The 13,233-nt window shown below is 40.0% G+C and overlaps 1 protein-coding gene across 1 annotated transcript; it reads right to left on the bottom strand.

Annotated features, from left to right (window-relative positions):
• Positions 1–2,778: 2,778 nt before the first annotated feature.
• On the bottom strand, positions 2,779–12,957 carry LOC133456275 (rho-related GTP-binding protein Rho6-like). The gene is made up of 5 exons (XM_061734737.1): positions 12,713–12,957; positions 11,841–11,928; positions 4,235–4,344; positions 3,995–4,129; positions 2,779–3,895 (listed from the first exon to the last, which is right to left on the bottom strand). Exons 1-5 carry the CDS (start codon positions 12,830–12,832, stop codon positions 3,650–3,652), a joined length of 699 nt encoding a protein of 232 aa, XP_061590721.1. The 5' UTR covers positions 12,833–12,957; the 3' UTR covers positions 2,779–3,649.
• Between the last annotated feature and the right edge of the window lie 276 nt (positions 12,958–13,233).

Genomic DNA, 13,233 nt, shown 5'->3' with positions numbered 1-13,233 from the left:
TACATGTTATCTTAACATTTCATTAGTGCCCGGTCTTCTTTATGTTCGAGGCTTTTATCCAAAACATCAGATGCTGAAATTAAAAATCCACTCTTCTTCTGATGATTCTGATGATTCAGTGTTTTTTTTTATTTTTGGTGATTTTTTGAGGACTGAATAAAATTCAAAATCTATTTTGAATAGCTGGGAAAAATAAAAGGAAAGAAAAATGAGAGCAGTGATTTATCAGTGTAATTAGTTTCAGATGGAAAGGCAAATAACTTGTATTTACCTGTAAGAATTAACTGACAAATACAAGCTTTAGAAATAAATATTAGCTATTAATACCTTTATTTAGTTGGAAAAAAACGAATTAGCCTAGTTATATACTTGCTAATTGGTTACATGCACAATACTAAATCTCAGTTGTATTCTTCACTATGCAGGAATGAATTGAAGATCTGCAGGTAATATCAAAAACGCAAAATTAAAATCTGTAAGACAAGTTGCTGGGATAAAGGCTGTAAATCCATAATGCAAATAACTACATTTTCATCACGTAGAATCCTTTGAGAGTAAGTGTTGTGTTTTCATAAAACCCAAAGTTTGCAACTGAAGAAGCTGCTCGTCACCCTTGTTCCCTCTCGACCAAGTTTGAAAACCAATTTGGTAACGAGATTTTTTGCTTACATTTGTGTTCAAGATAATGCTGCAACATTTTAGAAATAACAACAAAACTGACAATCTTTTTTTTTCCAGAAAACACAGCAAGAAATTGGAAAATACAACAAAATGTTTTAAAAGGCAACGATTCAAAGCATTAATTACATTTTGCTGTCTTTTTCTGTTTTTCTGTTCTGTTGTTTCCATTTTTCTACTTTCGGGTGTTTGACCTTCAACATCATTTTCTATATTTATTTGTGAGACATTACTGTGGCCTCGGCGTCAAAAACAAGATTAGATTATCATTCCTACTGAGGAAGAAAAAACAATGTGCTGTCAAGCTTTCACTAGCCTTGAATTTGATTAAATTACCAAAATAATTTTTACATGAAATTTCTTAAAGTGTGCCTGTAAGAAAAGTGTTAGTATAGCTTGATGAAACTGAACTCATGTGAGAGGCATCAATATCTAAAATGTGATGTAGAGTCCAAGCCTGTCCATCTTGGAGGAGAAATCACGTCTTAAATGCTGTTGCGGTGGATTGTTCAGTTATTTCGTTGTTAAGGGATGTTTGAGCGGTTTCTAGGCCAGCGGACTGAGGGTGTTGTATAACGTTAGACCTGTGAAGACCCTCAAAGCCGACGTGCGTCAGTGACATAAAACTGACTTGACTTCACAAGCTGGAAGGTTTAACTTTGATCTGCTCATCCCAAGAACAAACACTCACTTCAAAATTGAATTCAGGCATATTTTATTAATCTATTAAATAAATGTTTTAAAGAAACTATGGCAGTAACAAAAACAGAATTCAGTCAATAATTTAAGCCAGAAAAGGCAACTTCATACAAGCATGTTATTTTCGTCTGAGGAATATTCTTTTGGGGGACCTCTGCAGTTTTATGAAGAATAATATGTACAAAACAAATCCACAAAAACCAGCGGGTGAAACAACATGTCTGTTTGAGAAACTTGTTTAGGATGACAGGATCTCCAGACAGCGCTGAGTGGAGACGGTAAATAATGACTGCAGCAGAGCTAGACTCGTGTTGCTTCCAAAACCCGACCCAATACTGTTTTTATTTATTCATTTATTTTATTTTACAGATGTACAACATATCACTTCACCTTCAAATGTTCAGCCATCTCCTCTGACTTCTATCTAATGCTACAATGAAAAAGGTGAGGCTCCCGCTCTGAGAGCCATCCCTCCATCCAGCAGAGACAGGAACTGCCCCGGCTCACACTGTTGCTAGGCAACACGTTAAATTTCACCGTTCTGCACACGGTCGGTGCAGAACCACAAATCATCAAGCCCTCCATTAACTCAGCTGCCATTAATGTCAGAACACATCTTCAGCAGCTACGTCGGGCAGAAAATATCTGCTTTCAGATTTATCGCAAAACAAAAAGCGGACAGGACCAACAGATTGTGCGCTTCAGTTCAAAACCTCTGCATCCTTTCTCTTGGCCATGTTGTCTAACTGTGCTTATTATTGACAAAAAATAAATAAAAAAGGATGTATGTGGACTTCTGCGCCGGGCTCCGATTTGCTTGTCATTACCAGACATATATATTAATTAATTAAAAGAGCTGGACATAATGATCAAGAGTATACCAAAAGGTCACTTTGGACATTGGAAAAGAAAAGTCCTAAAAATCTTTTCTTTAAAGTAACATCAGCAAAGCTGAAAAAACACAACTAGGATTTTAAATGGAAGTTTCGAATTCATCAAATCTGTCCCGTGAGACAATGTGCAATAAGCTGCCGATGCACGCTTAAAAATGTTTTGATGCACCAGGCAAGCAGCTTTCTTTCCCTAAAAGTGTGACATCTTTGGCAGCATCCATGACTGCTACTAACTTTATAAATGAAGGATTACACTGAATGAAGTGGTGCTGTGTTCACCACCAGCTCTAGGTTATATGAAGCCTGTGTCTTACAGGTAATATTATTGAAAAAAGCAAGATATAACATCTTGTTTCATTTTATCAGGACAGTTACATGCTTATTTCACAAGTGTACAATTCTCCCACGACTCTGCAAGAGGAGCTTGTGAAGTAGAATAAGCACAGAGAGCTAAAAACATATTTCTCGATTAATCTTTCTATAATCCGTAAAAAAAAAAAAAAAAAAAAAAAAAAAAAAAAAATCGATGTCTCGTCTATGAAAAGAAATTATTAAATCTTTTGCTGGACCATATATAAAATATTAACATGATTCATCAGTCTTTTAGTAATCAAATTTGAAAAAAACTAACTTCTGTGGCGATGGGTAATGACAGAGAGTCACAAAGACATGTTAGGTTTATCACAGCACGTCCACCCGTGTCGACTTCGCCGCTCATGCGATGCTGAGTCACATTGCGCTCCTTCAGGAGGCATCTGTTTGTCCTCCCACTGCCTTTGCAAACGAGCCCTCCGCTTGCCAAATCCCTCCCTTCGCAGCACCTTTTCTCTGCTGTCTGCTTTCGTTTCAAGATGAAATGCTGCGCGGGGCCAGCCGTGGGCATAATTTCTTCAGGGGCCTCTGTTTTAAATTCCCCGAGCTTCATTTATGTAGACACCACTTCGTGTCACCGTCAGATTTTATGTTTCGTCTCATCACCTGACACATACGCTGACCTTTGACACACATTCAGTTAGAAAGATGGATGGGTAAGGGCACCATAATCAGAACTTCAAATGGGTTTCATCGCTTTAATTCAGCCCCGTGGAAAATAAAGGTGCTGACCTTATTTAGGCTAATTCGCAGCAACCATCATGTGGGTCAGCGACTTCCAGTGCATCCTAATTTCCCTTTGTAGCAGACTACTTCATTTTAAGTCAAATAAAAATTGTGTAGGGATCAAAATTTCAACATTTGAGTTGAATACAGAGTGTGCACTGATCTGTCAGGGAGTGGTTGTTGTAGTTTTGGGGGATGCACTTCCTGCATCCCTGCTGGCCCCGCTACAGTACAGTTATCCTGTCCATTCCTTCTCCCGCACAGCGAGGCTTCAGCTGCACTCACATGACGGAGCAGCTTTTGGACTTGTCCTTGCTGAGGGTGGAGGAGACCACCTCCGTCTTGCTGGGCAGGTGGAGCATTCTTTTGGAGAGGCGGGGGACTGGGCTTGGTTTAGTGCCAGGTTGCAGATTGCTAACGCAGGCCAGAGCCGCAGTACGGAAAACACTGCGGATGCTCTTTTCTGACGTGAAGGCGGAGCACTCCAGGTAGGACTCGGCTCCAAGCTGCTTGGCCAAGGACGAACCCTACAACACGGAAAAAATAAAAACCAGCTCTGGCACTGAATGCATAAAGATGCTGAAAGAAGACACAGAAATAAGGACGAAAGAAATCAGGTAACAAACCTGCTCCTGGGAGATGGGAGCTTGTTTCTGATTGGACAGCTCCAAGCGCGTGCACACGTCTGTGCGTAGGTCTGTCTTGCAGCCGACAAGTAGGATTCGTGTGCTGGAGCAAAAGTCCTGAATCTCTGCTTTCCACTGGAAAGAAAGGAATCGACCGGTGTTACTTTACAAGTGGATATGAGGAGAGCAGACTAAACATCCAGAACGACCTCAGCTAGAGTAAATAAAATGACTTCAGACCTTCCTCAGCGCTCCATCTACTGTGTCCGGTCGGCTGATGTCGAAGCAAAGCAGCACGGCATCTGAGTCGCTGTAGCAGAGGGGCCTGACGTTGTCATAATATGGAGAACCTGGAGCCCCAGCAGATCGGAGGAATACAGATTTAATTTGATGACAATACAGTTTTTGGTGGTTCAGGAAGTAGCATACTTAATAAATACAGTAGATGCAAAAATCCCACTAACTTCACGATCACCCCCTTCCAGTACTCGAGTTGTAAAAAAAAAAAAAATCAGGGGGGATGGTGGATTTTATCATATGGGGACAGATAATTTGTGCTGATTACAAATAATATAATATATTAAAAATAATAGCACTGACCAAAACACCTGCAAAAATACTGCAGGAATGACATAGCAGCAGTTAAATGCAGCCTTCTGTAAGCTTTAAATATCCACTGGGCTTACATCAAATACATCAAAACACAAAAATGGAAAAAACAACAATTTTCACCCGTTTCAAGTAGATTTTCACTTGAAATAAGTAGAAAAATCATCCAGTGGAACAAGATTGTTTTGCTTGTAATAAGAAGATAAATCCCACTGGCAGATTTTCCTACTTATTTCAAGTGAAAATGTACTTGAAACAGGGGAAAATTATCAAATAAGTTATTTTTCTGGTGTTATTTTTCTGTCGATGACTCTAAATGTTGAAATAGCAGTAAAACCACATTCATTGATGAAATGACATAAGGGATGGAAAGGGGGGATGGCAGTTTTACAGGGGGGATGATTTTGACCGTTTTTATTTCAGGGGGGGATGCCATCCCCCCTCATCCCCCCTCAACTCCAGTACTGCCCCCTTCACACCAAAAGATAAAAAACACTGACGAATTTATCTCTCAGGTAATGTAGCAAACTTGTGTTTTTGATCTTCAAAGAGCAACAAAGTCCACGCATCCTTAGTGTTGACAGTAACATGGTTTAATATCCACATAAAAGTGTTATCTAAATTATTCTCCATGTAAAACACATTTTTTATGCCTCTTATATAGGTTGTTCATCATCAGTATCAATAAAAGTTGATTTGGTGCAAAAACCAGAAATAAACACCCGTCTCTGACCACTAATGCACAAATCTGCAAAAGCAGTTCAGTGTGATCGGGTTGGTTTTGGATCAAGTCTTTGATCAGAACAATAGTTTCCAACAACTTCTAGTGGTTGCCTGGGAAACAGTACATAGTCTTTATGTCATTATGTTTTGTAATCTTTTTTTTACACATTTGTATTAGAATACATTTCCCAAGCCACATAATATGTGGGTGTTAGAGGCGATAAATGCTGACATCAAACGGAGAAAATACTTTTTTTTTTACATTTTAAATTAAACTGGTTTGCAACTAGACACATATGAAACTTGTATCAAAGATGAATTGACTATATGCAAGACAATCCAACATTTTATAAGATCAACACTTTAGCTTTTGTGCAATGATGAATTGCGCAAACTTCAAAAAGCAGCTCGCAGCAACCACACTCAAACCCTCAAAAACTCACAGGGTCCAGAGCAAACAAAAAGAAAAAAGAAGAAAAGAGCAACAAAAAAACATCTACTTAGCTAAAAGAGGACGTACTGTATGAAGGAAATGTGTTTTTCCTACATTTCTATTTCTGTTATTTTTTTTATTTACTCTCAGGAAGGTTCCTGTACTAAAAACAGATCGACAGGACATCCGTTCTCTATTGTCTTTCCTCTGCCATCTAATCGCTCCCGACTACACAACACTAGGACCGCTGTTCAGTTTCCAGGTCCCCTCACTCCGGGGCCAAATGTGCACAAGCAGCTTTCCTTGCAAATCCAGGAGGATGTAGTTATAACAGGAGCAGACGCTTCTGCCGCGTCCCCAGAGAGACTCACTAACGCTCATGCTGCCCTGAAAATAATTTACACTCTTCTAAGAAATAGATGAAAGGTTTTACGACATTATCACCATCAGAAAAACCCTCCCAGTTAAATTTTGGCTTCAAAAGTAGGACAACTTATACAAGCGCTATCTATCAATAACATCTCGGCTGGAAGGAGCTGAAGCACATATCACATATCCAGGGTGGTGATGTAAGTCTTGAGAAAGAAGATGCAAACGGATCTAAAGAGGACACAACTTCTCGCTCCTACCACCTCCCACCCCCCCCTGCCTGAACACACAAACACAGGTACATAAATATACACCCTTATATAAATTCTCTGAAATAAATACACACACAATCCTGTCAGTTGAGCTAACATAAGCCGACCTGCTCATTGTGTCTGCTTGCATGCATGCAATCGGAAAGATCAGTGTCCTGAGAAAAGATGCAACTCATTTTGGAAACATGGAGTTGGGTCTTTTAGTGAGGAGCAAAAACTGTAGTTTACAGACAAAAGGTTGCCTTTAAAGCTGTCTCTTTTGTTTGTGTGAACATCCGTGTGCTGCATGCAGACACCTGGAGCCCTGTTGATATAATTGGTTGATTACCAGACTCTTACTCATTAACAGGCTCGTCACTGTCCGTGATTTTAATCAGATCGGACTGAAGCAAAATTTCAAGCATGAAAGCAAAGCCTGACGGCGCCTGCGCCGAACCGGAATATGTTCGTGCTGCAAATGTAAATCCCACTTATGCAACATTTCCTCCAGAAAGGGTGACTGTCCAGAAAGTTTTCACTTCGTGGGAGACAAACACACAAACCTACATTAGTTCAGTGCTGCTTTCAGTTACATAAGAGCTTTTTTTTTTTTTTTGTTCTTTTCTTTTAGGCAACACACACAAATGCAAGCCAACGCCGCACACAGACACAGCATAAGGCAGCGAGGAGGTCAAGCATATATTTTCCCTCAGTGTCCCTCACTTGTGCCTTCTGTTCAGAGCAACTGTGCACACACACGCAAACACACACACACATAACCCTGACATGGAGAGGCATCCCCCCCCTCCCCTGTGGAACAACCCCTCTGCAGGCCAACTGGCACCGCTCGACTTCCTCTGAACACAGAGCGTCGGCAGACTTCGATGTTAGCCAGAACTGTTATGAAAGACAGATACGCTGCCCTGGACAGCTTTTCATATTGATCACATTTACATAATTATTATATGTATTTGGGTCACTAGGCTGCCACAGTTTGAAGTATCTTCAAGCAGCGGACCAAAGACATAATCGGGGCGCTGACTGATTCGCTTTATTCCATAATTTGTAAATTAGCACATGAAATTTGTGCAAATCATGACAAATGTCAATATCCTGCTTCTAACAGAATATGTGATCAGGATTTGTTTCAGCTGCAGCTCGAATACAGAAACCGTGACAGTTTGAGGACTGAAAGAAACAGAGTAAGAATAAGACTTATCTTAAATTACTTGATGTTTTTGTGACATGGATTTCTTGACCTCTTTCACATCTACAGGTCAGAGAAAGTAGGTGCCAGAACGATCTGTCTGCACCTGATTAACATGTATTTATCAAATTAAACTGACATTGAAAGAAATGATTCAGAGGTGGGATGAGCTACAGAAAATGAAGGGCTTTATCAAACAAACAGAAATCCCCTCTTTGGCACAGTGAAACACAATCATGAGTAACATAGGAGAAGGACAAGAGTTCATGTTTAGAAAACAACCAAACGTCAAACAGTGGTGAGCGAAGGAGAGAGAACCACGAGGCCAACACACCCAGGCTATATCCACACTCCGTTTCCCTTTTAAAATGCATTTTTGACATTATAGTAATCTGTGTCCACATTAAGAACTATCCAGAATTAGTAAAGGCGTCCCAGCTGGTATTTATACTTGTGCTCTCTCGGGTCTGTGTGACCCTGTGATTATATCACCACAAGACATTTGGCGGGCAGCGCTGTCGCCAGCAGCGCAGTGCCGTGCTTCCTTTTGTTTACTTCCTTCGTGTTCCTCAGGACACGGCGGCGGAGCGGACGGAGCAGCTCTTGTGTGAGATGGAACCACAGCTCACTGCATTCAATTTACAGCAATCTATCTATCTATCTATCAGAGGTGTCAAGTAACAAAGTACAAATACTTTGTTACCTTACTTAAGTAGAAATTTTGGTTATCTATACTTCACTGGAGTAATTATTTTTCAGACGACTTTTTACTTTTACTCCTTACATTTTCATACAATTATCTGTACTTTTTACTCCTTACATTTTAAAAACAGCCTCGTTACTCTATTTCATTTCGGCCTTTAAAATAAAAACTATCCAGTTAAATTGCTCCATCCGGATAGAGTGAATTTGGTTGTGGTTGTTTCAGATGTTCTTGTCCAGTTTTGTTCTTACATCCGTTCCCTCAGATTCCTGCAACTAAACTTGGATGTACATTCCAATAAAGCTTAGGATAAATGATAACATGCCTCTGAAGTTTGACTTTTTGCACCATTACAATACTTATAGGCAACTAGTCATCATATCTCCTGCTCTCTGAAACACATGTTAATGCTCAATAGTACACATATATGGTTCTTTAATATATTTGCATTATACTAAGATACATTCATTTTCAATGGCTTTTGTCCTTAATGGCTTTTTTCCCCCTTACATTACTTTTACTTTTATACTTTAAGTAGTTTTGAAACCAGTACTTTTATACTTTTACTCGAGTAAAAAACTTGAGATGATACTTCAACTTCTACAGGAGTATTTTTAAACTCTATACTTCTACCTAAGTAATGAATGTGAATAATTTTGACACCTCTTCTATCTATCCATCCATCCATCCATCCATCCATCCATCCATCCATTATCCAGTTCAAATATAGCAAAGAAGTAGAAGGTGGAAATGCGGTGCTGCCACGTGGACCAATCAGAGCTTCAATCCAAAGTGTTTTACACAAATGAAAGACTCCATCAGAGAAATGGAGTTAATAAATAATCAAATCAAAACACCATTAGGAAAACAGAACTAGATTAAAAAGAAAACTATTGATCATTGAAATTAAAACTACTAATAAAATGGATGTGGACAAAGAAAACAGCAGTGAAAATGCAGCTAAGTGCACTTAACGCCTCCAGGTTCTCCCAGCCTCCTAAAGACATCTCAGCTCTTGGTTTATATTTTACAAGGAGATTAAAAATGTATTGCAATGGCCACATGTTATTGATCGATTTGTAAACTGCAACACTTTCAAGTCTATCCTGTAGATAACTGGCAGCCAGAAAGATTTACGAACAGGATGACGGGCCCAGTTTCCCCTTGTTCCTGATAAAGCTCTGGCAGCAGCCTTGTGAATGGAGCTGTCTCATAGTCTAAAGTTAACTGGAGACAAACGCATAGATGTGTTGTCTAACTGTGCTCTAGACACGATATGTGTGACTCTTGATACGGGTTTATAACGATAAATAGTTGGGTTTTTACAACACTGACGCAACTGCAATTAATAACACTGCAACTGCCTAAATGCACGAAAGGAACGTCAACAAAAGGCGCGTTTCCACTAACAGAGTTCAGGGTAAATCTGGCCGACAGGAAAAAAGAAAAAAAGAAACACGTAAACAACGGGTGTTACTTGCTTTTCTTTTTAAACACACAACCACGGTGGTAGCGTTTGAGATTAAAAGAACCCCCCACCGGACCTCTATATTGGTGTAATATGACAGCAAGACCTGAACTGACTCGTATGTCCCTCCATTGTTTTTTTCACGTAATCTCCAATTTCATCAAAAGTATTCATAGCAAAATGTCTCTGGTCAAAATGCTTAAATGATTTTTGCTCACATGATTTAAAGGAGCATGAGGCTCCTTTTAAGAAATGAGACTCTCTAGCGCCACCCTTCACCACGACGGCCGTCGGGGGTACTGCAGCCAACAGTGAAGCCGGCACGGGAGAACGGGGAGAACGCGCATGCAGCGTCATGTGACGTCACATCCGCAGGACAGCGCGGGAAATTTGGGCCCGAATTGCAGCACATTTTGCAGCACACAGCCTGTTCAAGGCAACGGAGAGATACGCTAGAGGGCTCATTCTTTTGGGTTTGGAACGCTTCATCTGACATTATTACTAGAAAACTTAAAACGTATATGAATTTTTTTCATAAATCCTGTCTCAATCCTGCCTCAAGCTCCTTTAAAGGGGACCTATTATGAAAAACAGGTTTTTTCTTGCTTTAACATATATAAAGTGGTCTCCCCTCAGCATGCCAACTCAGAGAAGGAGGAAAGCAACCAAATTCTGCAGTGTCTGTACAGCCGCCCGGATGAGCCATCCAGTGTGATGTGGATCTACGAACCGTTCAGATTCTGCTCCCTTTCATTACGTAACGAAAATGCGATTTACATAGGTTGGCCTCCAATGCGTGAAACCACGCCCACAACTAAGCCGGAGCTTCCACCATTTTTTCGGAGCGGTGTATCGTTTCATTCAGGCAGCCAATCAGCAGAGAGCCTCATTATCATAGCCCCGCCCACTCAGAATCCTGCATAGATAATGAGGTTAGAGAATGGGATGATAAAGACATGGTTTAGAGGCTGAATTTCTAATTTATTTAGCAAAAACAATCAAAAGCTTGTTTTTAAGACATTTAAGGCCTGTTTAAAATAGGTATTAGATGCCATAATAGGTCCCCTTTAAGTTCACGTGAGATGGCTGAAGTAATTTCCTACTTCTAGAATATCCAATCAGCAGAGACCAGCCACCAGGTAGCCCCTCTCAGCAGAAAAACGCCCCTCTCTTACCACAGGGCTGTTTTCTGGCCCTTTATTGGTTCCTGAAGGCCACATTACAAGGCCGTTCCTGGTAATGGAAACACGCGCAAACGGCCCAGCCCCGAAAAATCTACCTGCTAGTAGAAACGCGCCTAAAGTCATTGACCAGGTAAATGCCCAGTGAGCATGGGGTGGTTTTGGAATGATACTATTCAAATGTGGATGTAGCCTGAGGGAACAGGAGGTGTAATAATTTGCAACAAAATCCAAGTGAAGGACAATGAGAAAGCAAAACTGAACAACGCAGAGAAGGAACAGGCTCTTTCAGGATAAAACAGAACGTGAAGCCAACTAAGAAACAGAATACCAGACTTTCTTAACCGTACACTGAAAACGCACAATATTCAACATTGTTTAAAAATGAATAAAAGACTAAATGTATGCTGTTAAAAATGTATGCTTAATTAAAAAAGAGGGCTCATGGACTCAATAATAGATTACTAAGACTCCATATGCAGTCAGTTTCGGGGCCCTGGTGTCATGTATGTCTTTAATGAGCCTGGCCTCAGCAATCAGCAGGGGAGAATCCCACTGAAGATTCCACACGAGTGAAAAGCTGCTTATACATCAAAAAAGGACTGACTGATAGCAGAGTCTGGGTAAACAGCACCCGGTACAACGAAAGCAAAACCATGACTGAGACTTCACTTACAGTCATTACCCGACTCCTGGCGGACTGGGTGCTTGGGAGTGTCAACAAATTCCTCATAAAACCCGAAACTGACACCTTAATCCCACTGCTCATACTCAGCCCTGAACATCTGGGGGAGAATTACAGATTGCCAGTGACTCCAACAGACAGCTGGGGGCCGAGGAGATCACAGTCCTGCAATTTAGGTAAACTCATTAAAAGCAATATATGAAAGCTTGATGCTCACCTGACGTATCCCAGAGACTGAGCTCTACACGCTGGTCTTCCAGGTCCAGACACGCCGTGTAGTTCTCAAAAACAGTGGGGACATAAGTCTGCAAGTGGACAGTTTTCAGTATTTCAGTATAAACCACATTCATGACATACTTTAAATAGTGTCTGATATAAAACAGATTTCCTTAAGATAGATAGATAGATAGATAGATAGATAGATAGATAGATAGATAGATAGATAGATAGATAGATAGATAGATAGATAGATAGATAGATAGATAGATAGATTTATTTATTTATTTATTTATTTGCACAGTTAAACATTACACAAATAAAAGTACCAACTTTACAAATTTAAAGTGCAGGAAGAGGCGAAAACTCAAAGAGCTTATCAGGTGCCTCCACCTATAGTTAACATAAAATGTAATATCATACTTATAAAAACAAAATATACAAATGAGCAATTAGAAATCTATAGATGATAGAAATAAAAGGAAGATTACAAAGAATTTACACAAAAGAAAAATGATTGGATATATGAAAAACGATAGAGTACAATTTAATAATTAAGAAACAAACAAAAAATAAACTACTAAATAACAAACCCAATGAACAAAAACAAAAAATAATTTCAATAATTTCAAAATAGATAGATAGATAGATAGATAGATAGATAGATAGATAGATAGATAGATAGATAGATAGATAGATAGATAGATAGATAGATAGATAGATAGATAGATAGATAGATAGATAGATAGATAGATAGATAGATAGATAGATAGATAGATAGATAGATAGATCAATTCTATGCTCTTTCAATGTTTTATGTTATTTATTTTTTATTTAAATGACAGACATTCTGTATCATGAGTGGTAATTTACCTCAGGATAGCAGTCTTTCACCAACACTTGCAGCATCGCTGTTTTACCGCATTGCACGTCTCCGACCAGCACCAGCTTGCACTTGGCCACGCAGGGCTGCGCGCTTCTCCTCTCCTTCATTGCAGACGAATAACAGAGTGGGGCAGTGGCAGGAGTGGAAATGCTGCGGCTACAGTTGGACTGAGTGAAAAGCAAAAGATCCCTGTGAAATCCAGATGTGCGGGGCTGCGGGCCTGTGCTGCTCGGTGCGGGGCAGGACGCGGGGATGAGCCGCGCATCCTTCACTGCGGAGCTTTATACCGCCCAGCCGACCAATCAAAGCTGCGCGCGTTCCCGAGCCACAGGAGGCTCGTGCACGGGGGCGCGTCTTATCACTACAGGGTTGGAGGGAATATTAAGATCTTTGACTTTAGTATCACAGTAAAAACACTCATACGTAAAGGTCTGAGGTGAAAAAGAGTACATTAGGATAAGTAAACAACAAACAATATTTTTTTTAAACAAACAATATACAGGACTGT

This window comes from Cololabis saira, chromosome 12, assembly GCF_033807715.1.
Source record: "Cololabis saira isolate AMF1-May2022 chromosome 12, fColSai1.1, whole genome shotgun sequence".
NCBI lineage: Eukaryota > Metazoa > Chordata > Actinopteri > Beloniformes > Belonidae > Cololabis > Cololabis saira.
The sequence above is the reverse complement of the archived record's forward strand: the minus strand, read 5'-3'. Positions and strand labels throughout refer to the sequence as shown.

Bases quoted from the DNA above. Each gene is read 5' to 3' on its own strand.
- LOC133456275 (XM_061734737.1), bottom strand. From the start codon at position 12,832: ATGAAGGAGAGGAGAAGCGCGCAGCCCTGCGTGGCCAAGTGCAAGCTG. The intron at 4,130-4,234 runs GTCTGAAGTCAT...CTTTCTTTCCAG, and splicing joins TAGATGGAGCGCTGAGGAAG to TGGAAAGCAGAGATTCAGGA. The intron at 3,896-3,994 runs GTTTGTTACCTG...TCCGTGTTGTAG, and splicing joins CTCCCATCTCCCAGGAGCAG to GGTTCGTCCTTGGCCAAGCA.